Source organism: Leucoraja erinacea, chromosome 27 (genome assembly GCF_028641065.1).
Source record: "Leucoraja erinacea ecotype New England chromosome 27, Leri_hhj_1, whole genome shotgun sequence".
Lineage (NCBI taxonomy): Eukaryota > Metazoa > Chordata > Chondrichthyes > Rajiformes > Rajidae > Leucoraja > Leucoraja erinaceus.
The window spans coordinates 11098128-11119284 of record NC_073403.1 but is presented as its reverse complement, the minus strand read 5'-3'; the positions used below and the strand labels follow the sequence as shown (position 1 = coordinate 11119284).

Here is a 21157-nt window from a genome sequence, read left to right as displayed (position 1 = left end):
TTTCCCCCCACCCCCTCATAAAACAAGCTAAAGAACATTAAATACATACATTTAACACATACAATTAAAACACAAAGAAGGAAAAGACAGACAGACTGTTGGTGAGGCAGCCATTGCTAGCGCTACCCAGTGGCTCCATAGTGTCCAGATACTGTGATATGATTAGGTTTTTGCAGATGATTTAAGAATCTTTTTGGTTGTAAGAAAGTAGGTTCCTGAACCTAGTTATATGGGATTGGTGTGGGGCTTCTCCTGCCAATGGTAACAACAAGTGAAAGGCATGGCTGGGTGTGGGATCTTTGATGCCAAATGCCACCTTCTCGAGTTAGTGTATCATGTGGATGCTTTTGATGGTGGGAAGGGCTGTGACCATGAAAAACCAGGCTAAAACCACCACTTTCTGCGGTGTAGTGCATTCTTGTGTGCAGGAATTGTTGTACCAGGCCACAGTGCCACTAGGCAAAATACTTTCTACAGTGCGCCTGTAGAAGTTTGTTTGAGTATTTGGTGACATGTTGAATCTCTTTAAACTTCGAAGAAGGTCGAGGTGCTATTGTATCTTTTTCCTGATTACATCTATGTGCTGGGCCTAGGGCAGGCCATCTGAGATGTTAGTGCCCAGGAATATGAAACTGCTAACTTTCCAATGCTGGCTCACCAATGAAAGGTGGCATGTGCTTTCCGGACTTCCTTTCTGAAGTCAATATTTAGTTCCTTGGATAGACACAAAATGCTGGAGTAACTCAGCTGGGTCAGGCAGCATCTCTGGAGAAAAGGAATATGTGATGTTTCAGGTCAAGACCCTTCTTCAGATTCCTTGGTTTTAGTGACATTGTGCAAGAGGGTGTAATTAGGGGTGTTCTATCTCTCTCCTGTGAGCTGGCTCATCACCATTCGTGATTCAACCAATGACAAATTATGACATTGGCAAATTTATAGATGGCATTAGAGCTGTGTTCAGCCACACAATCTTGGGTGTAAAGACACTAGGGCAGAGAACTAAGCATGTACACCTGTGTTGCTGATCAGTGAAGATAAAATGTTGTTATCAATCCTCACTGATTGAAGTCTACTGATGAGGAAGTGAAGGATCCAATTTCAAATGGAGATACAGCCACCCAGACCTTGGATAGACACAAAATCTGGAGTAACTCAGCATCTCTGGAGAGATGGAATGGGTGAAATTTTGGGTCGAGACCCTTCATCAGACTGAAATTCACGGGAAAGGAAAATGAGAGATATGTTTTCTCTTGTGAGAACTACAATACAGTTTCAAAGTAAGGGATCACTCATTTCAGAAATCAAGGTGTAATCTTATCTTTCAGAGGGTTGACAGTCTTTTGAATACTTTTCCTCATAGGGTGGTGGAAGCAGAATCTTTTTAGGATCAATAAGCAAAGTGGCGAGAGGTTGTCACGTGTAAATGGAAGCATGGAACTGAAGTAAAATCAAATCCGCCATGATCTTATTATGTGTAGCAGGCTCAAGGTGCCCACCCCTTATTCCTGGTTCATTCATACGATTTCATTATGTCAACTTCTCTTTGATTGCTCCTGTAATAATTTCTTTCCCAAAACTTATTGGAACAGTCATCAATATAATGTTTCTTTCTTCATAGATGCTGCCTGACTTGCTGGGATTTCCCAGTATTTAGTGTTTTAGAATGGAGGATGGATTCTCCAGGTAAAGCAGTGACAATGTCCGGCAGTGACATGATGGATTTATCAGTGGGCTTGAGAAATACAAGAATCTCATCAATTTACCCTGTAGATAGACCAAGTGGAAGTGCTCTGACACAGTAAACTATGTCATCAATCTCCCTCTTGGAGGGTATATACGGAGCAAAATAGCATGTGAAATCCATTACTGAAGGAATTGAAGAGCCACACCGACTTTGTGAAACAGGCAAAAAAAAGAAAGGTAAGAATCAGATCAAAAAATTAGTCCAGGATTGTTGTAACATTACAAGAATCTACAAGTGAAGTGGAGGACAAATGACTTGGCATGAGATACTGTACTAAGGTAATTTCAGTTATATCTGGCAGAAACATTTGTGCTGCCAAAGGTGAGAATGTGCTGGTTTTGGAGAGAGGTTCTGTTTCTACAAGACTTTTATTTATAGATCACAGATTTATAGAATATTACAGAACAGAAACAGGGCCTCTGACCAAACTCGTGCATGTCGACCAAGATGCCTATTTAAGTTAACTCCATTTGTCTGCCTTTTCCTCTAAAACTTTTGTATCGGTATATATGTCCGAATTACATTTTAACCATTATAACTGTACCTGCCTCAACCACCTCCTCTGGCAGCTCGTTCCATATACCACGTACCCTTTATATTTTTTAAGAAGTTAATGAATAACAGGAGTCCAGTGTGGACTGCACTGGTTATTTAAGAGAAGACTGTTTTCTGATTTCCAAAGACCTTCTGAGAGCTGTCACAATAAACATGGACTTGAAAATGTCAAATCAAACAGTACGGGCAGAATGTCACAAGAGAGGCTGAAAATAATCATGGCGGAATTGGAAAAGTTAGCTGGGGAAAGTTAGAGAAGGCAACTTCATAACTTCAAAAAGGGGCTGCGGGAAGAGGACCAGACCAGTGCCCACTAGATGTCAGTGGAAGTTAGAAAGTGAGTGAAAGAATGCACAAACATAAATTGTAAAGTATAAGTTTCTTTTATTGAATTTGTGATATCTCAAAACATTCCAATTTCAATATATAATTGCATCCCTACGATAGCAGATAAATGTTAGTAGCCTGCATTGAGTTTAAACTTGAGAGATGATATTTAGAAAATTTGTAATTCAATGTACTTCTCATTATAATATAATTATGGAGACATAATAAGACATAATGATTATTGTCAAGCCTAAGGGGTCAATGAAAGAGCATTCACGTCGCGGCCCTGTTTCCGCCAATCTTTTCACCACTACGCACAAGAAGCACAAGAAGCGCAAGACGCCATTGTATGCAGATGCCGAGAAGTGTGGTCAGCTCTGACTGAACAATTTCTAATATTGCGATGTGGACTCGATAAGTAGAAGATCAAGCCTATTTTAAGATATGATATCAGATTAGTATATGAAACTTTGCTGGAAATATGATCTATTGGAATCATTGGTGCCTGAAGCTGATAATTTCAATTTAAATGGAATCTCGATTCTCTTCTTCTTCTTGCGTATGGCGTGCTCAGCCTAAAGTTGTAGGACAACTTGTTCTATTTGATCTTACTTGATTGTGCACGCCAGGTTGATTACATTCGTCGAAACAGGGCGGACCACGTGAAGGTTGCAATCTTCCACCCCGAATCTCGATTGAAGAGTTTGCAGTTGAGGAGGCTATGAGATGGAGATAATGTTTGTTCGGTCAGACTCACAAGTCTGTACATTTTTTGTGTAAAAACTTTCTACCTTATTTAATTTAATTTCTGTAAAGTTTACGGATTACATCTTTTGATGTAAATCATTGATAGTTTGTATGCATTCGCTACTTTCTCTAATTGGAAGCACTCGTATATATGAGGATGAATGTATCTTTAAGAAATAAATGCACCATATACAGTAGTATGACTTTTATACATTGTTATACCAGACACTGTTGCATCAATTGGTGGTGGTTCTCAAATAAATTGTCAATTAAATACAACCCAGATTCAGAATTTTCAGTAGGAACAGGATCACTAGGTTTCTGCTGTATTCATTGATGACTGGGATTCTCATTGGTACATGGCAGATTCTCGGAGATTTGATAAGTACTTGCTGCTTTCTCTAACTGTAGATTCAAGTTCAGTTTCTTTACCCATGATAATCCTTGCATTTAAAAAAACCATACTTATAACCATATAACAATTACAGCACGGAAACAGGCCATCTCGGCCCTTCTAGTCCGTGCTGAACACGTGTTCTGCCCTAGTCCCATCTACCTGCACTCAGACCATAACCCTCCATTCCTTTCCCGTCCATATATCTATCCAATTTATTTTTAAATTATAAAATCGAACCTGCCTCCACCACCTTCACTGGAAGCTCATTCCACACAACTACCACTCTCTGAGTAAAGAAGTCCCCCCTCATGTTACCCCTAAACTTCTGTCCCTTAATTCTCAAGTCATGTCCTCTTGTTTGAATCTTCCCTACTCTCAGTGGGAAAAGCTTATCCACGTCAACTCTGTCTATCCCTCACATCATTTTAAAGACCTCTATCAACTCCCCCCTTAACCTTCTGCGCTCCAAAGAATAAAGACCTAACTTGTTCAACCTTTCTCTGTAACTTAGTTGCTGAATCCCAGGCAACATTCTAGTAAATCTCCTCTGTACTCTCTCTATTTAGTTGACATCTTTCCTATAATTAGGCGACCAAAATTGTACACCATACTCCAGAATTGGCCTCACCAATGCCTTGTACAATTTTAACATTACATCCCAACTTCTATACTCAACCTCTATACTTCAGCCCTCCAGTTTCACCACTTTTCTTAACCTCCCCGTGTCTCTCCTTTTTTGAGACAGACTGGTTATAAACTCTACCTTCCTATCAGTACTTTAATTTGCTAACATTTTACTCTGGATCCCACCCCCTGCCACTCGTAGTGAATCTCCCTGCAAGGATATTGGTCCCCTCAGTTCAGGTGCAACCCGTTTCTCTTGTACAGGTCAGCCCTGCCTCAGAAGAGATCGAAATGGGCGAAAAATCTGCCCCATGCACCAACTCCTCTGCCTTTCATTTGTCCGTCCTATTGTCGCTCAGCTACAGCAGCAATGACAATTATGTTAGTGGACCAAACTTACATGTAACACCTGAATAAAAACTACTGTTTGAACCTGCCTGATGTCTGGCCTTTTCCTGACCACATTTGGTGCCACTACATTGGTGACCCCGACGTGATCCCAACACGCAGACTTCTAATCTGCTGATGAGGGTGTGACCATAAGTGGTCTGTGTATCAGCTGACGCCACACTATCTTCCTATTCTTACCCTTGCACAATAATAATAATAATAATAATAATAATAATAATAATATATTTTATTGTCGTTGCACATAAGTGCAACGAGATTTGGGTTTGCAGCTTCCATCCGATGTCATAAATTAAATAACTAATAAAATTTAGATTTAGATACCCCGAGAAACATGGTTTGTAAAAAGGACATTACAACAGTAAAACAGTTCAAACAGACTAAAGTGCAGATGTGTCTGTGCGACGTGACCATCCAAGGGAGACAGACCATGGGGGGTGGGGGACACTCAGCAGGGCCAGTTCAGAGCCATTATAGCTCTGGGAATGAATCCTGAGTCTGGAGGTTCGGGCGTAGAAGGCCTTGTAACGTCTGGTTGATTGCATTCGTCGAAAGGCACCGGGTGTAATCCAGAGTGCACTACCCTTGAGGTCATGCTTTTTAACTTTTTACCTAAATTGCTACATTCACCTCAGAAAATCATGTGCATTCTTTATTGCAAACAGTTCTCTACCAAAATCAGTCGGTTACCTACAGGACAGTATTCTCTTTTTTGATTATGTGTTGCAACTGATTATTCTGTGATTTATAAGGTACTTTAGCAGCAGATGATGAGACCTGGTATGTCCAAGCCACATTTGATGATGAATGATAAACAAATTGTACACCAGTTGCACGCGAGGCTGTGCTCTCTTGTGGACTTCTGTGGATATTGGACATTGTCAGGACAAGAGAGCACCAAAGATATAAGGGATTAAAAGCTGTGGACAAATGAGAGGCAATGGACTAGGCAACTGGCACCCTGAGAGTGAATTTGCAGGTGATTGGGCTGGAATATAAACACACCAATATTGGAGTTATCCTTCAAACAAAAGATTATCACCACGCTGTTACTGAAACCTCAGTATATTAAATGATGATATTGGTAAAATGAGACAGTAATATTTATCTACAGAACAGCAGATAAAGTAACACTTACAAACTTTTTCTACCCCTTCCTTACTGCCATCAGTTGTTCATGCTGTGTTATGAATTCAGGGTCTTCTCTCTCATAGGTTGGTCCAATGTTCATGTTACTGTCAGCTTGAGACCTGCATTTATATAACCTTTTTAGTTTAATCATACTTGTCAGCTAGATATATGCACAGTGTTACTCACAGTCATTTCCATCATTCTTAACCTATGTCTCTATATTTATGTGAATTTCTGATGTTTGAATTGTGAAATAAATACTCCTTCCCAATTCATATAATTTTATCTTTAATGTCAGTCCAAAGCTTGGTTTTCTGCTGATAATGGCATCTCTATTTATCTATTCTCTATCATCTTTCAACCTTAAGATAAACCCATTTATATATTGGCCTATCATGAAACCATTTAAATCAGGTAAGCCACCTTTTGATGCAAAGCAAATATAAATAGTATTCTCGTATCTTGACTAAAAACACTTCAAAAATAAAATATAATGCTTTGAAAACAAGATAGATTTGATATTGTTTTTCGCTAAGTTGCTTCTTGTTATTTATGTTTATTAAAGATACAATATAAATCCGTTAATAAGAAGTCCTATATATGAAATTCTCTCCTAATATGTTTAAAGGTGCAAAGTTTATCTTTTATCGATTCATTAATTTTCATGAACAGCTAGAAATAAACATTCTGTACTACTCCGTACCTTCCATTACCTTTAGTTTCCCTCTCCCTGAGTCTGATGAAGGATCTCGGCCCGAAATGTCACCTATTCCAGTATCCGGAGATACGGCCTGACCCGCTGGGTTACTCCAGCATCTTGTGTCTATCTTCGGTGTAAACTGGCATCTGCAGTTCCTTCCTACACAGAAATAAACATTATTCACTTTGTTTTGCCAACCAAAAATAAGGGATAATACTGCCCATAATGTACTACCTTATCTTGAAATTCGTATTCCCTATGTTCTTAGTCTTGCAATTAAAATTTGTTTTAATTTGTTACGCTGTTGCATTGGTATAATTTCTTCTCATATTTCGGCAATATGTTGCATCATCGCCAAGTTATTAATTATTTCTAGTTGGCTACAAAATATCACATCTGATGTCACAGCTGTCTTGATGCACAGAATAATGAAAACTGAACCAATATATATGTGTTTCCTCATCTCAAAGGTTCTACATTCATTTTATCAGATTGGCGTGGTTGTAGAAGTCAAAACATAGTCAAAATACCTCTTATCACCTGGTAGACACAAAATGCTGGAGTAACTCAGCGGGACAGGCAGCATCTCTGGAGAGAAGGAATGGGTGATGTTTCGGGTTGAGACCCTTCTTCAGACCCACCTTTTCACCAGCCTTTGTGTTTATGTAGTACTGGTGAAATTCTTCCTCAGCTTAAATAGATTAACAGATAATTATCAAATTCATGGGATTTTGCTGAATGAAAATAGATATCAATGTTTTATTGTGTAACAATTGTGACTGTTAGGTCCTTCAGGTTGTGTCTAGAGCTATACAAGTCTATTCTTTCTTATTGAGAAACCAATTAGAATGATGATGGAAAAAGGTCATTTTTGGTTTATGACTTGGAAAAATATAGAAAATGTTTAGATGCTTCTTGCGTAACTATATGAAGAAGAAATTATATTTGGAGACAAGAGATTACTGCTGGAATCTTGAGCATAATACAAACTGCTGGATGAACTCAGTGGGCTTGACAGCATTTATAGAAGAAAATGGATTAACAACGTTTTTGGTAGGAACGCGGCATGGTGGCGTAGTGGTAGAGCAACTGCTTTACAGCGCCAGAGACCCAGGTTAGATCCTGACTACGGATGCTTGGCTGTATGGAGTTTGCACATTCTCCCCGAGACCTGAGCGGGTTTTCTCCGAGTTCTTCAGTTTCCTCGCACACTCCAAAGACGTACAGGTTTGTAGGTTAATTGGTTTGGTATAAATGTAAAACTGGCCCTAATGTGCTTAGGGTAGTGTTAATGTGCGGGAATCGCTGGTCGGTGCAGACTTGGTGAGCCGAAGGACCTGTTTTCGCACTGTATCTCTAAACTAAAAAACTAAACTCAACCATTCTTCAGACTGATGGAGTAGAGGGGAGATAGCTGGTGGAGCGATGCTGAGAAAAACGTTGCTTGTCAATTTCCTTCCACAGATGTAACTTGACGCTCTTGAATTCCCCCAACATCTTTTTTTTGGCACATGATTATGTTTGACGCTTTTGGAAAAATATTCAGATAATCTCCTGGGAATTTTACCTTTTTAAAAATATATATAGAAACATAGAAACATAGAAAATAGGTGCAGGAGTAGGCCATTCGGCCCTTCGAGCCTGCACCGCCATTCAATATGATCATGACTGATCATCCAACTCGGTATCCTGTACCTGCCTTCTCTCCATACCCCTTGATCCCTTTAGCCACAAGGGCCACATCTAACTCCCTCTTAAATATAGCCAATGAACTTCCTTCTGTGGCAGAGAATTCCAGAGATTCACCACTCACTGTGTGAAAAATGTTTTCCTCATCTCAGTCCTAAAAGATTTCCCCCTTATCCTTAAACTGTTACCCCTTGTTCTGGACTTCCCCAACATCGGGAATAATCTTCCTGCATCTAGCCTGTCTAACCCCTTAAGAATGTTATAAGTTTCTATAAGATCCCCCCTCAATCTTCTAAATTCTGGCGAGTACAAGCCGAGTCTATCCAGTCTTTCTTCATATGAAAGTCCTGCCATCCCAGAAATCAGTCTGGTGAACCTTCTCTGTACTCCCTCTATGGCAAGAATGTCTTTCCTCAGATTAGGAGACCAAAACTGTACGCAATACTCCAGGTGTGTCCTCACCAAGACCCTGTACAACTGCAGTAGAACCTCCCTGCTCCTATACTCAAATCCTTTTGCTATGAATGCTAAGATACCATTCGCTTTCTTCACTGCCTGCTGTACCTGCATGCCTACTTTTAATGTGTTCAAGAAGGAACTGCAGATGCTGGAAACTCGAAGGTACACAAAAATGCTGGAGAAACTCAGTGGGTGCAGCAGCATCTATGGAGCGAAGGATTTTGAAGTCTGAAGAAGGGTTTCGGCCCGAAACATCACCTATTTCCTTCGCTCCATAGATGCTGCTGCACCCGCTGAGTTTCTCCAGCATTTTTGTGTACCTGCCTACTTTTAATGACTGGTGTGCCATGACACCCAGGTCTCGTTGCATTTCCCCCTTTCCTAATTGGCCACCATTCAGATGATAATCTACTTTCCTGTTTTTGCCACCAAAGTGGATAATTTATCCACATTATACTGCATCTGCCATGCATTTGCCCACTCACCCAGCCTATCCAAGTCACCTTGCAGCCTCCTGGCATCCTCCTCACAGCTAACACTGCCCCCCAGCTTCGTGTCATCTGCAAACTTGGAGATGTTGCATTCAATTCCCTCGTCCAAATCATTAATATATATATTGTAAATAGCTGGGGTCCCAGCACTGAGCCTTGCGGTACCCCACTAGTCACTGCCTGCCATTGTGAAAAGGACCCGTTTACTCCTACTCTTTGCTTCCTGTCTGTCAGCCAGTTCTCTATCCACACCAATATTAAACCCCCAATACCATGTGCTTTAAGTTTGTATACTAATCTCTTATGTGGGACCTTGTCGAAAGCCTTCTGAAAGTCCAGATATAACACATCCACTGGTTCTCCCTTATCCACTCTACTATATATTTGTGATAACTCTTTTCTATTACTTTGCTTGGCACATCATATGTACATATGGTTGGTATATACTGTCTGTGCCTTGTTTTTGTTCATTGTGTGGGTGGAAGCTTGAAAAAATCAGGTCCTTCAGACTGATGGTATAAGGGGGAGAAAGCTGGAAGAGCGAGGAAGTGTGGGGGGAGAGGCAAAGCCTGGCAAGTGATGCTTATGTGAGAGGGGTGATATAGGCTAGAGGTGAAAACAGGACAAAAGGGCCTATGAGATGGAAAGAAGGGGAGGAGTAAAATGCAAAGCTTGTCTCATTTTCTTCTCCACCCCTTTTCACTATCTCCACCCATCTGCCTAGAAGTGGGGAGGTAGATCATGTACCAGCTTTGGGGTGGGGAGGTAGATCATGTACCACATCATGTACCAGCAAGTTCTTATAAAACTTCTGCCGAAGAGAGCTCAAAGAGTAGTCTACTCATGAAGGCACTAAAGCCTGAAGGAAATGTCAAGGAGCTTCTTTAATATGGTTGGAGCAACATTCTTCGAGGCAAGCACTGGAAATTCCTTTATAATCCTGAATGTTGCCTTGTAAATGCTGACAAATTGTGGTAAAGTATTGTAAGGTTAGCAGCTGAGCCATTTACTGCATAACCTACAAAGTGCTCTTAACTACAGCCACAGTAACTAGGTGCCAGTTCTATGTCAGTTACTTGCCAATGACCAACCCAAGGACTGGACACTAGTGATGCTATTAATTGTTAGAGAGAAATAATTGTAATACTCTTGTCGGAAATTATCATCCCTCGACACATGTGGCGCGATGTAGCATCATCCCCAGTCCAAATGATAAGGTTTGTCCTGGCTCTTTGAACAGGAATGGGCCTTAGTTATACTGCGCAGATCACCAAATAAATACAGCCTGGTAGGTCATCTTGCCTTTGCCTCGTGTCTTATTCTTCTAACTCTTTCTCAATCTTCTTTCTCCAACTACTGCAGCAAAGGTTCACCATCGTATCAGACAAATTGTGAAGAATACAGGCAGCATGCAGGTTATAATTACAGAGGGTGAGAAATTAGTTCACATTGTGAAACATTTTTCTGACAGTTCCGGATTTGATCATGACTTTTTAATTTTTTTTTAATTTAATTTTTATTAGGTACAGTAAATTACAGTAATACACATCACCTATATCTTATTACATTTTGTTGTACCACTTTGGTTTTTTTTGCTTTAAAAAAGGTAGAAATAAAAGAAGTAAGGAAAGTGAGCAAGAATCGTGAAGGTGCAGGAAAGTGTTGGGAGAAGAAAGCCCCTTGGGGAAGAAGTTAGAGAAGGAAGTAAAGAAAGGAAATAAGACCCTAGAAAGCAAAGAAAAAAAAAGGAAAAACAATCGCTCTTTTTTAACACAAAACTCCGCAAAAAAGGATATACCAACCGTGGTTTTTTAAAAATTTATTTTATACCCACCGTTACCAGATCCTGGTGCCATTTATATTTTAAATTACTATTACACCTTATGCTTATAATAGTTCCGTAAATGCAGACCACGTCTTTTGAAAGTGGTCTGCTTTGCCTGCTAGGAGGACTCTCATCTCTTCCAAGTGTATTGTTTTGAACATGTTTGAAATCCACATTTTTATTGTTGGTATTGGAGCATTTTTCCAAAATTTGAGTATAAGCTTTTTTCCCATTATTAGCCCGTAATTAAGTAAGTTCTTCTGAAACACATTTAATTCGGGGTTACCTTCTGATATTCCAAAAATGATCCATTCTGCTTTTGGTACAAGTTTTATTTTAAATAATTTTGTGAAGATTTCAAATATTTTGTTCCAGAATTTTTGAATTTTTATACAGAAAACAAAAGAGTGCACTATGTTAGCTTCTTGTGACTGAAATTTATCACAAATGGGTGAGACATAAACGTTTATTTATTTTAGTTTTTGAATAATATAGTCTATGTAATGTTTTATATTGAAACATTATATTGACTTTCATCATGAAATATGATTGAACTGAACTGGAGGTGCTCTGTTGGTATGAAGAAGGATTTCAGCCCGAAACGTTGCCTATTTCCTTCGCTCCATAGATGCTGCTGCACCCGCTGAGTTTCTCCAACACTTTTGTCTACCTGCTCTGTTGGTATGGGTGTCTCTATGGTTGTTGTGCCACATGTCAGTGACTGATCAGTCAAAGGTTCAGAGTCACAGGTGCTACTCTGCAGATGTCGCATTTTGCTTGGAATACCTTGAAATATAAAAACACTCACAGGAAATTAAAAAAATCAGAAACATTTTAATTACCATAGGTTTTCCTTACCACGTCAAGTCAGTCAAGTCAAGTCAAGTTTATTCGTCACATGCACATACGAGATGTGCAGTGAAATGAAAATTGGCAATGCTCGCGGACATTGTGCAAAAAGTCAAACAAACAACCAAACAAACTACAAACAGAATGGAACAGAATCACATATTCTTTTACATATTAAATAATGTGGGCGGAAGGAAAAAGGGAAAAAAACAGCAATTTTTTAAAAAAGCAGTAGAGTGGTACAGTGAAAGTTAGTCCCTGGTGAGATAGGAGTTTACAGTCCTAATGGCCTCTGGGAAGAAACTCCTTCTCAACCTCTCCGGGGTTCTCAGAGCATGGCAACGGAGGCGTTTGCCTGACCGTAGCAGCTGGAACAGTCCGTTGCAGGGGTGGAAGGGTTCTTCCATGATTTTATTGGATCTGGAGTTGCACTTCCTGATGTATAGTTCCTGCAGGGGGCAAGTGAAGTTCCCATAGTGCGTTTGGCCGAACGCACTACTCTCTGCAGAGCTTTCCGACGGGAATGGTGATGGACGCACCACACACCTCTGTCCTCCATGCAGCTAGCAAGCTCCTCTTTTGTCTCTACACATGCATCTTCCATCAACGTCTTCAGCATCGTCTTGATTGGCCGTCCCGTATCACGTCTTCCATGGGTGGCTTCCCACAGCACAACCTTGTTTGCTGGCATTTCTGGGTGTTGGTGGCAGTGACCAGCGAGCCTCATCCTTCTCTACCTGATCGTCTAGGTCAGAGGTGGATTCTCCCCATAGAGCAGGGCGCTGGTGATGTGGTCCCTCCAACTGACATTTTGAACTTTTCTTGGTTCTACCACAAACTTTCAAAGAGCTTGTGGTAATATCACTTGAGCTATTCTTTTATTCATTTTAGTTATACTTGGCTCTTCAGATGAGGGCCAGTTTTAGATGGAAGATGTTTTACTGTCTAGAGGTACAGATATAACAAGTACCCCTTTTTTTCTCGTTTCTCACCATCTCTATGCCCCTGTGTGAGGAAGGAACTGCAGATGCAGGTTTACACCAAGGATAGACACAAAATGCTGGAATAACTGTAGATCACGTAAGGTTACGAAAGGTAAATCATGTCTGACGAATCTTATAGAATTTTTCGAGGATGTAACTAGTAGCGTGGATAGGGGAGAACCAGTGGATGTGGTGTATCTGGACTTCCAGAAGGCTTTCGACAAGGTCCCACATAAAAAATTAGTATACAAACTTAAAGCACAAGGCATTGGGGGTTCAGTATTGATGTGGATAGAGAACTGGCTGGCAAACAGGAAGCAAAGAGTAGGAGTAAACGGGTCCTTTTCACAATGGCAGGCAGTGACTAGTGGGGTACCCCAAGGCTCAGTACTGGGACCCCAGCTATTTACAATATATATTAATGATCTGGATGAGGGAATTGAAGGCAATATCTCCAAGTTTGCGGATGACACTAAGCTGGGGGGGCAGTGTTAGCTGTGAGGACGATGCTAGGAGACTGCAGGGTGACTTGGATAGGCTGGGTGAGTGGGCAAATGTTTGGCAGATGCAGTATAATGTGGATAAATGTGAGGTTATCCATTTTGGTGGCAAAAACAGGAAAGCAGACTATTATCTAAATGGTGGCCGATTGGGAAAGGGGGAGATGCAGCGAGACCTGGGTGTCATGGTACACCAGTCATTGAAGGTAGGCATGCAGGTGCAGCAGGCAGTAAAGAAAGCGAATGGTATGTTAGCTTTCATTGCAAAAGGATTTGAGTATAGGAGCAGAGAGGTTCTACTGCAGTTGTACAGGGTCTTGGTGAGACCACACCTGGAGTATTGCGTACAGTTTTGGTCTCCAAATCTGAGGAAGGACATTATTTCCATAGAGGGAGTGCAGAGACGGTTCACCAGACTGATTCCTGGGATGTCAGGACTGTCTTATGAAGAAAGACTGGATAGACTTGGTTTATACTCTCTAGAATTTAGAAGATTGAGAGGGGATCTTATAGAAACTTACAAAATTCTTAAGGGGTTGGACAGGCTAGATGCAGGAAGATTGTTCCCGATGTTAGGGAAGTCCAGGACAAGGGGTCACAGCTTAAGGATAAAGGGGAAATCCTTTAAAACCGAGATGAGAAGAACTTTTTTCACGCAGAGAGTGGTGAATCTCTGGAACTCTCTGCCACAGAGGGTAGTTGAGGCCACTTCATTGGCTATATTTAAGAGGGAGTTAGATGTGGCCCTTGTGGCTAAGGGGATCAGGGGGTATGGAGAGAAGGCAGGTACGGGATACTGAGTTGGATGATCAGCCATGATCATATTGAATGGCGGTGCAGGCTCGAAGAGCCGAATGGCCTACTCCTGCACCTAATTTCTATGTTTCTATGTTTCTATCAGTGTTTATGATATTCCAACAGTAACTCTGTGGGACAGGCAACATCTCTGTGCCCCGGTCAGATGTGGGAGGAATAAAACTACATTACCCATCACGCAACAGACGAAGACTGCGCATGCTCGGGAACGCCGATGGCATTTGCTCCGCCCCGTGCACATGCAACCTTAATGGCGCTTAGACCCGCCCACAGCAGACGATCATTGGACCTGTGGGTGCAATGATGTCACCAGCCGCGAGTGTGATAGGCCGCGGGACTGTCAGTCAGGGAACGTTCCGCAGAGCGGGATTAGCAGGTTAGGGTGCGCGGCGGATGGGAGGGAGTTGATGTGATTGTCGGAGAGGACAAAGATGGCGGCGGCGGCAGTAGTGGAGTTCCAGCGGGCTCAGTCCTTAGTCAGCACCGATCGGAACGCGTCTATAGACATCCTGCATAGTATCGGTAAGCGAGAGGGGTGGGGGGCCGCGGCCAGCGGAGGGAGGGGTGCGGGGGACAGATGCCGTGGGGCAAGGCGGGAGGCGCCGGGCCGTGCGGCTAACGCTGCTGACTCACTGTGAGTGCGGGCTGGGCCTAGTCGGCACACACACACACACACAGTCATTCTCACACTACCCGGGCACTAGGATGGCAGGTACATCGAGCTGGCCCACAACTCGGACTCACCAGCAGGACATCCGATAAAGTGTAGCAGAGCGGCGTGTGCGAGTTGGGAAGTAGCAGCCGCAGGCGGATGAATGGAAAGTCTGACAGGCAGAGGTTTGAAACTGCTCAGCTGCCCAGAGCATGGCTCGCAATTCAACGAGGTTTCGCACACGATTCTCCTGTTACTACTACAGTAACTTAAAAATAACAAAGCACTGGTTGATAAGCAACTAGCAGAGATGAGCACCTACAACGAGAAATTATCCCAAAATTCGTTTTAACATGAGAGGGGAGGGATGCAAATTAGTTATCAAAATGCAATACTTAGAAGTGAGAAAGTAGTCCAAGAATAGTTGCCGAGAAACTGGATAGATAATGTACTGAATCATAGTAACAATGTGCAGACATGTCATTTATGATCAGTCAGTGGAATTAAGAACAACGTAACATTGGAAGGCGTATGAAGGAACAACATCGAAAGTGGGAATCGAAGTGTAACTGAATATTCTGAACGACTTAAATATGGAGGCAGTATAAATTTCCTGATTTATAATAATTTTCCAATCTGGAATGATATAATTGTGTGACTGCAGTACATCCTTGACATTTTTGATACTGCAAAAAAGAATAATGAAATGCTAAATAAAACTTGCTTTTTCCAAGTAGACAGAAACTGCGATGCTTGTTTACATAAAAAGAGACAAAGTGCTGGAGTAATTTGGCAAGTAAGGAAGCATCTCTGGAGGACATGGATAGGTGATGTTTTGGGTAGGGAACCTTAACTCTGAAGGGTCGTGGCCTAAAATGCGCCTGTCCATGTTCTCCAGAGATGCTACCTGACCCGCTAAGTTATTCCAGTACTTTACCTTATTTTGCTTTTTCTAGCAATCATAACAGCAGAAAAAAGGCCATTTGGCCCATGAAGTCCACTCTGCCATTCAATCATGGCTGATCTATCCCCTCTCAGACCCTATTCTCCTTCCTTTGCCCCATAACCCCTGATACCCTTGGTGTGTTTACCATGGGTTTGCTCAAATCAACTGATACATGTAAAATAATTTGTGTACGATTGAGTGAATGTACATTGTCTATGGGGATGCTAAAGAAATCATATCCAGTCAGTACCTGATTTTCCCATCATTCATAAACTTAGTACCTTTGAAATGAAACACGTATAATGCAGGAGAGAACCATTGTGAAATGAAACATTTGAAAATAAGGGAAAGATGAATGATTGAAGTTTGACACTTGAGCAAAATATGTTCTGTGCCTTTTGGATTGTTGATTTGTCAAGGGGGAGACAAGAACTTTCAACCTGTTTTCAAATGTAATTTCTTTAATGTGATATGGAGGTCGGAATAGGCCTTAACATTTGCTTGAATCAGATATGTTGATCGTCCTGTGGCACCATTAACTTAAGTGGGAATTCAATACAGTCTTTACCGTGCATTTGGAAATTGATAAAATAATAACCTTAACAGCAACTATTTATAGTTTTAGGTAGCATGCTAACCTACTTTAGGGTTCATAATTGTTACAATTTGATCTGCAAAGTATTTTCAAATTTCGGGTGTTAGACGTGCCATTATCTAGGTGGTGTCCATACAGAATGTGATGTAAATTGTGCTATAAACTGTCCTTAAGTTTTAATGTAAGTGAATAATTCATGAATTATGATGTGTCCTATTCCAACAATTTTCCAATCATTCAGAAACATATGCCTTCTGGAATTGGACACCCATATTATCACAAAAATAATTTGCAAAATGATTTGGAGATGGACAATATAAATCAGAAAAATGTTCTGATTTGCAGTAGTGTTTGAGAATTAAGCCTTAAATTTACTTCTAAAATGGTTAATAGTCCAGAAAATGGCATAGAATTGAACTATGTTATTTCTGAAATATTTTCATACATAATCTAATTTTATAGGTTTTTATCTTGATGATCTGTTTGTTATTGACTCATTATCTACAGACATAGTCATACAGCACAGAAACGTGTCCTTTGGCCCAACTGACTAAACTGCCCACATTTGGCCCATATCCCTTTTAAAACATATCACAATGCAGCACATGATTTAATACTAGCTTCATCTGGATTATTTGGATGAACCGGATTCCATTAGTGTAATATAAGTTAAAAAATTCAGTCATGCATGTTTATCTTGATATTTGAAAACTCCTTGTCTTTGCTTTCCTTTTTTATTTTAAAGTGCACATTTAAGAATCTTGTGCATCTCAATTTGCATTGCCCTTTTGTGAAAACACCTGCAAAATCAATAATGCTGACTGATTTCAGGTTTGATTTAAGGCAATTTAATCAAGGCATGTTCATTCACCGATGACAATCATGTTTTTTGTACTATTATTTGTTGTTATAAATGAAGCAGTTATTACTCCAGTACATTGCTTGAAATGACATTGCGTTGCACAAGGTTTGGTGTCATACTTGTCGAGTACGCTAGTTTTTTCCAAAATTGTCTTTTTGATGCAGCAGAATAAATTTGCACGTCTATAGAGTTAAGTTGTTTTGTCATGATAACCATTTGGTTAATTTATTCTCATGAATTACTACCAATCCAAACTTGTGTTACAATTGGTAGATTATCATAACAAGTGTAAATGTCCTGCCAGTAACTCTCATTAATTTAAATACTTTTGGAGTCTCAGTAGAGAAAGAATCATTTATGATTGTGAATTATTTAAACATTGATAAGGAAGAGATATTAAAGATAAAGAGGAGAGATTAGAATGCCAGCTCAGACTTTGGTGCAAACAGACTAGCACATTTTCTGGAACTTAAAGGCTATTCTTTGGACTGGTGGGAAGTGTACATTGGAGTTGCCCGGGTCTTGGAATAAACACCATTGTTTGTTATACTTTGATATACATTATTGATTTGGGCAGTGATTTCCAAAATTAAACATGATTCAAGTTGGTAGTGTTGTGAACAGAAAAGAGAATGATAGCACACTTCAAGGAGATACAAAGCACTGGAGGAACGCAGCGGGTCAGGCAGCATGGAAGATAGGCACAAAGTGCTGGATTAACTACGTGGGTCAGGCAGCATCTCTGGAGAAAAGGAATAGGTGATGTTTCAGGTTGAGGCTCTTCTTCAGACTGATTGGAGTAGGGGAGAAAGTTGGTAAAACATGGTGAGGTCCGGACAAAGACTGGCAATTGTTAGGTGGATACAGGTGAAGAAGGTTGGATTGGCAGATGGGTGGAGTCAATGACAAGCTTGCAAACTCATTCTGCTGAAGATTCCTGGATCTGCAGTTTCTTGTATCTTCAAGGAGATTTAAAACTGACTGAGAGTTAAAAAGGGCAGATAAATAGTAAATTAAATTTGAAGCCAAGAAAAGTGAAGTGTTATACTTTGGTCAGAAAGAATGAAAGGATGTCACATAAAGTAGAGCACCCGATTTTAAATAGATGCAAAATCAAGTGGTATACGATAGAACTTGGAGGGATGTTGATCTGGATGCATATGTGCACAACTTCTTGGAAATCAAAGAACAGTTTGAGAAAGTGGTTTAAAAAACAAGTCTTTATTTACCGAGACATAGATTACAAGAACAAATAAATTATAATGGATTTGGGCGAGGCTGGTTCAGCTACAATTGGAATAATTTGTTTTCAATGCTATGTGCTATGCTGCAGAAAAGACCTGGCGATTTTATAGAGGATGTGAATGAGATTTATTAAAGTTATTACAAGGTTGCGGGACACTAATTATGTAAATATAGTGGAGTTACCTGTGAAACAAAACGATTGCAAGGGCATCACAGAATGAATGAAGGGAGACCATTCCAATGTCACCAGGATGGCCATGAACTAGGGGACATGGAATGAAGATTGTCAAAAGTGACACGAGAAAAAGCATTTGCACAGCAAGTGCTCTGGTGTCTCGTGCACTGCCAAGCTTTTGGTAGTAGAGATAGATTCAATTATGACATTTAAAAGGGAGCTTGGTAAATTTTGAAAGGAAAGATTTTACAGGAGAGGAAGGGGGAGTGAGAAGAGCTTGACCTCTCCTGCACAAAAAAAATATGGATTTGGCAATCCAAACAGCCACCTCTTTTTGTAATCATTCTGCAATACCATTATTTCCATACATTCCCACCATCCCATCACCAGCATCTTTGTATTAGTGAATTCAAAATAGTTTCTCTATATTCAGAATTTATGAGGCAATTTGTGATTGCATTGTACCATTCAAACACATGTTTGCTAGTCTGTAAACATTCTCATTTGGTTATTGGTTAGATAGCTCTGGACCTGGCTGCACCTCTTGCAGATTATATGCAGACACATTTAGCTCTTGTGGCTGTATTGCTTCCAAAGTCCTTATGGCTTTGCTGTTGCCATCATTCTGCAAAGTGAACTGGTACATAAGCAGCAACTTGGGCATGGCCAGCAGGTACCAAGTCTCTACCCACAGATAACCACTGCTATACCATTATCAGGGATGACTACTGCTCCAATTCTCACCCACACTTTAGAAACCATGACCATTTGACTTTGCTGTTTCCTCCACCAAACAACAAAGACTGAGAAAGCAAGTCATGGGAAGGCAGAAAACCCCTTATGGGACTGCCTGGATTTGTCAGCAGACCTGATTGAGTATGTCACAATTGTCACTAACTTCATGAAGAAATGCATGAAGGAGTGTGCACCTTCAAAAAATATTTCAGAAGCCTCGGATAAACCAGGAGATTTGTAATCCACTAAGGACTAGAAATGTGGTGTTTCGGATTGATGATCCAGAGTCATACAAGAAGTCCAGGTACGATCTTCTAAAGGCCGCCACATATGTGAACCAACAATTCCAGACTAGGCTGAAGTCACAGATGGAAGTTTGATAGCTGTGGTGGGGTTGCACACTATCACCACCGACAAAGTGAAACCTGATAATGTAAGTGGCAATAATGGATCACTTCCAAATAAGTTCAATGCCTTTTGTGCAATCTTTGAAAGGAAGAACCATGATGCACCTGCATGAGCCCCCTCAGCCCCTGACAACTCTGATCTCAGTATCTGAAGCTGTCATCATATCGCTACTTTCTTAGTTTAAAGAGATTCAACACTAACAAAGCAAAACAGATGCACTGAAGAAAGTATCGTGGCCTGCTACAGCATTTATGAAGCAGAAGTACATGAGACTGCAGAGAGAGATGGACTCAGCCCAGTCCATCACAGACACTGCGTTTGGATCTGGATGTAGTACGCTGAAAAGCTCTAGTTAGAGCATCACTCAGCACTGGACAATTTTACATTTTTTATCAAGCCAATTAACCTACAAACCTGTACGTCTTTGGAGTGTGGGAGAAAACCGAAGATCTCAGAGAACACCCACGCAGATCACGGGGAGAAGGTACAAACTCCATACAGACAGCACCCATAGTCGGGATCGAACCCGGGTCTCAGGCGCTGCATTTTGCTGTAAGGCAGCAACTCCACCACCATGACTGCCTCCATTGGAAGTATCTACATGCGGCACAGACTCAAGAAGGTGGCATCTATTATCAAGTATCCCTAACATCTAGGCCATGCCCTGCTTCTTGCTACTGTCAGGCAGGAGGTACTGAAGCCTGAAGATCCATGCCATCGGTTCAGGAATAGCTAGCTACCTTTCTATAACCTCAGGTTCTTGAATTGACTTGTACAATACTAAACCTACTTCCATAATAGAAGACTACAGATCACATCTTGCATGTCAAGGAACATTTTCTAAGCAAGAATTTATTCTACCTTATACCTCATCATACTTGTGCATATGGCAGTAAACTTGACTTGACTAAAGACTGGTCCTATTTAGAGCTGCTCAAAGTAGCCAGAGAAATGTGCCCCATGGTCATGTTGTCAACGCGAGGTAAATCAGAGCCTGAAGAAGGGTCTCGGATGATTCAGAGTTTGAAGAAGGGTTTCGACCTGAAACGTCACCCATTCATTTTCTTCAGAGATGCTGCCTGTCCTGCTAGTTACTCCAACATTTTGTGTCTACCTTTGAGATAAATCAGTGTTTTTGTATCTGTTTGGTTCTGATGATAACAAGTAATGTTGTGAGACTAAGAAATTCCTAATTGTACTGAGTAGTTAATTGAAATGGTCTTTGGTATATCTGCTGCAATTTAATTGTAGACTTCTTTCACTTCTCTAAACCATTCTCCTGGAATATTATTTG

The 21157-nt window shown here is 40.8% G+C and overlaps 1 protein-coding gene across 2 annotated transcripts in view; it reads left to right on the top strand.

Annotated features, from left to right (window-relative positions):
- Nucleotides 1–14611: 14611 nt before the first annotated feature.
- Nucleotides 14612–21157, top strand: part of LOC129710207 (26S proteasome non-ATPase regulatory subunit 11) — a 51899-nt gene continuing 45353 nt past the window's right edge. For both annotated transcript variants that reach the window (XM_055657027.1, XM_055657026.1), the window contains exon 1: nucleotides 14612–14767. In XM_055657027.1, the coding sequence (XP_055513002.1) occupies nucleotides 14677–14767 (91 nt within the window). In that variant the 5' untranslated portion in view covers nucleotides 14612–14676. The remainder of the gene's footprint in view (nucleotides 14768–21157) is intronic.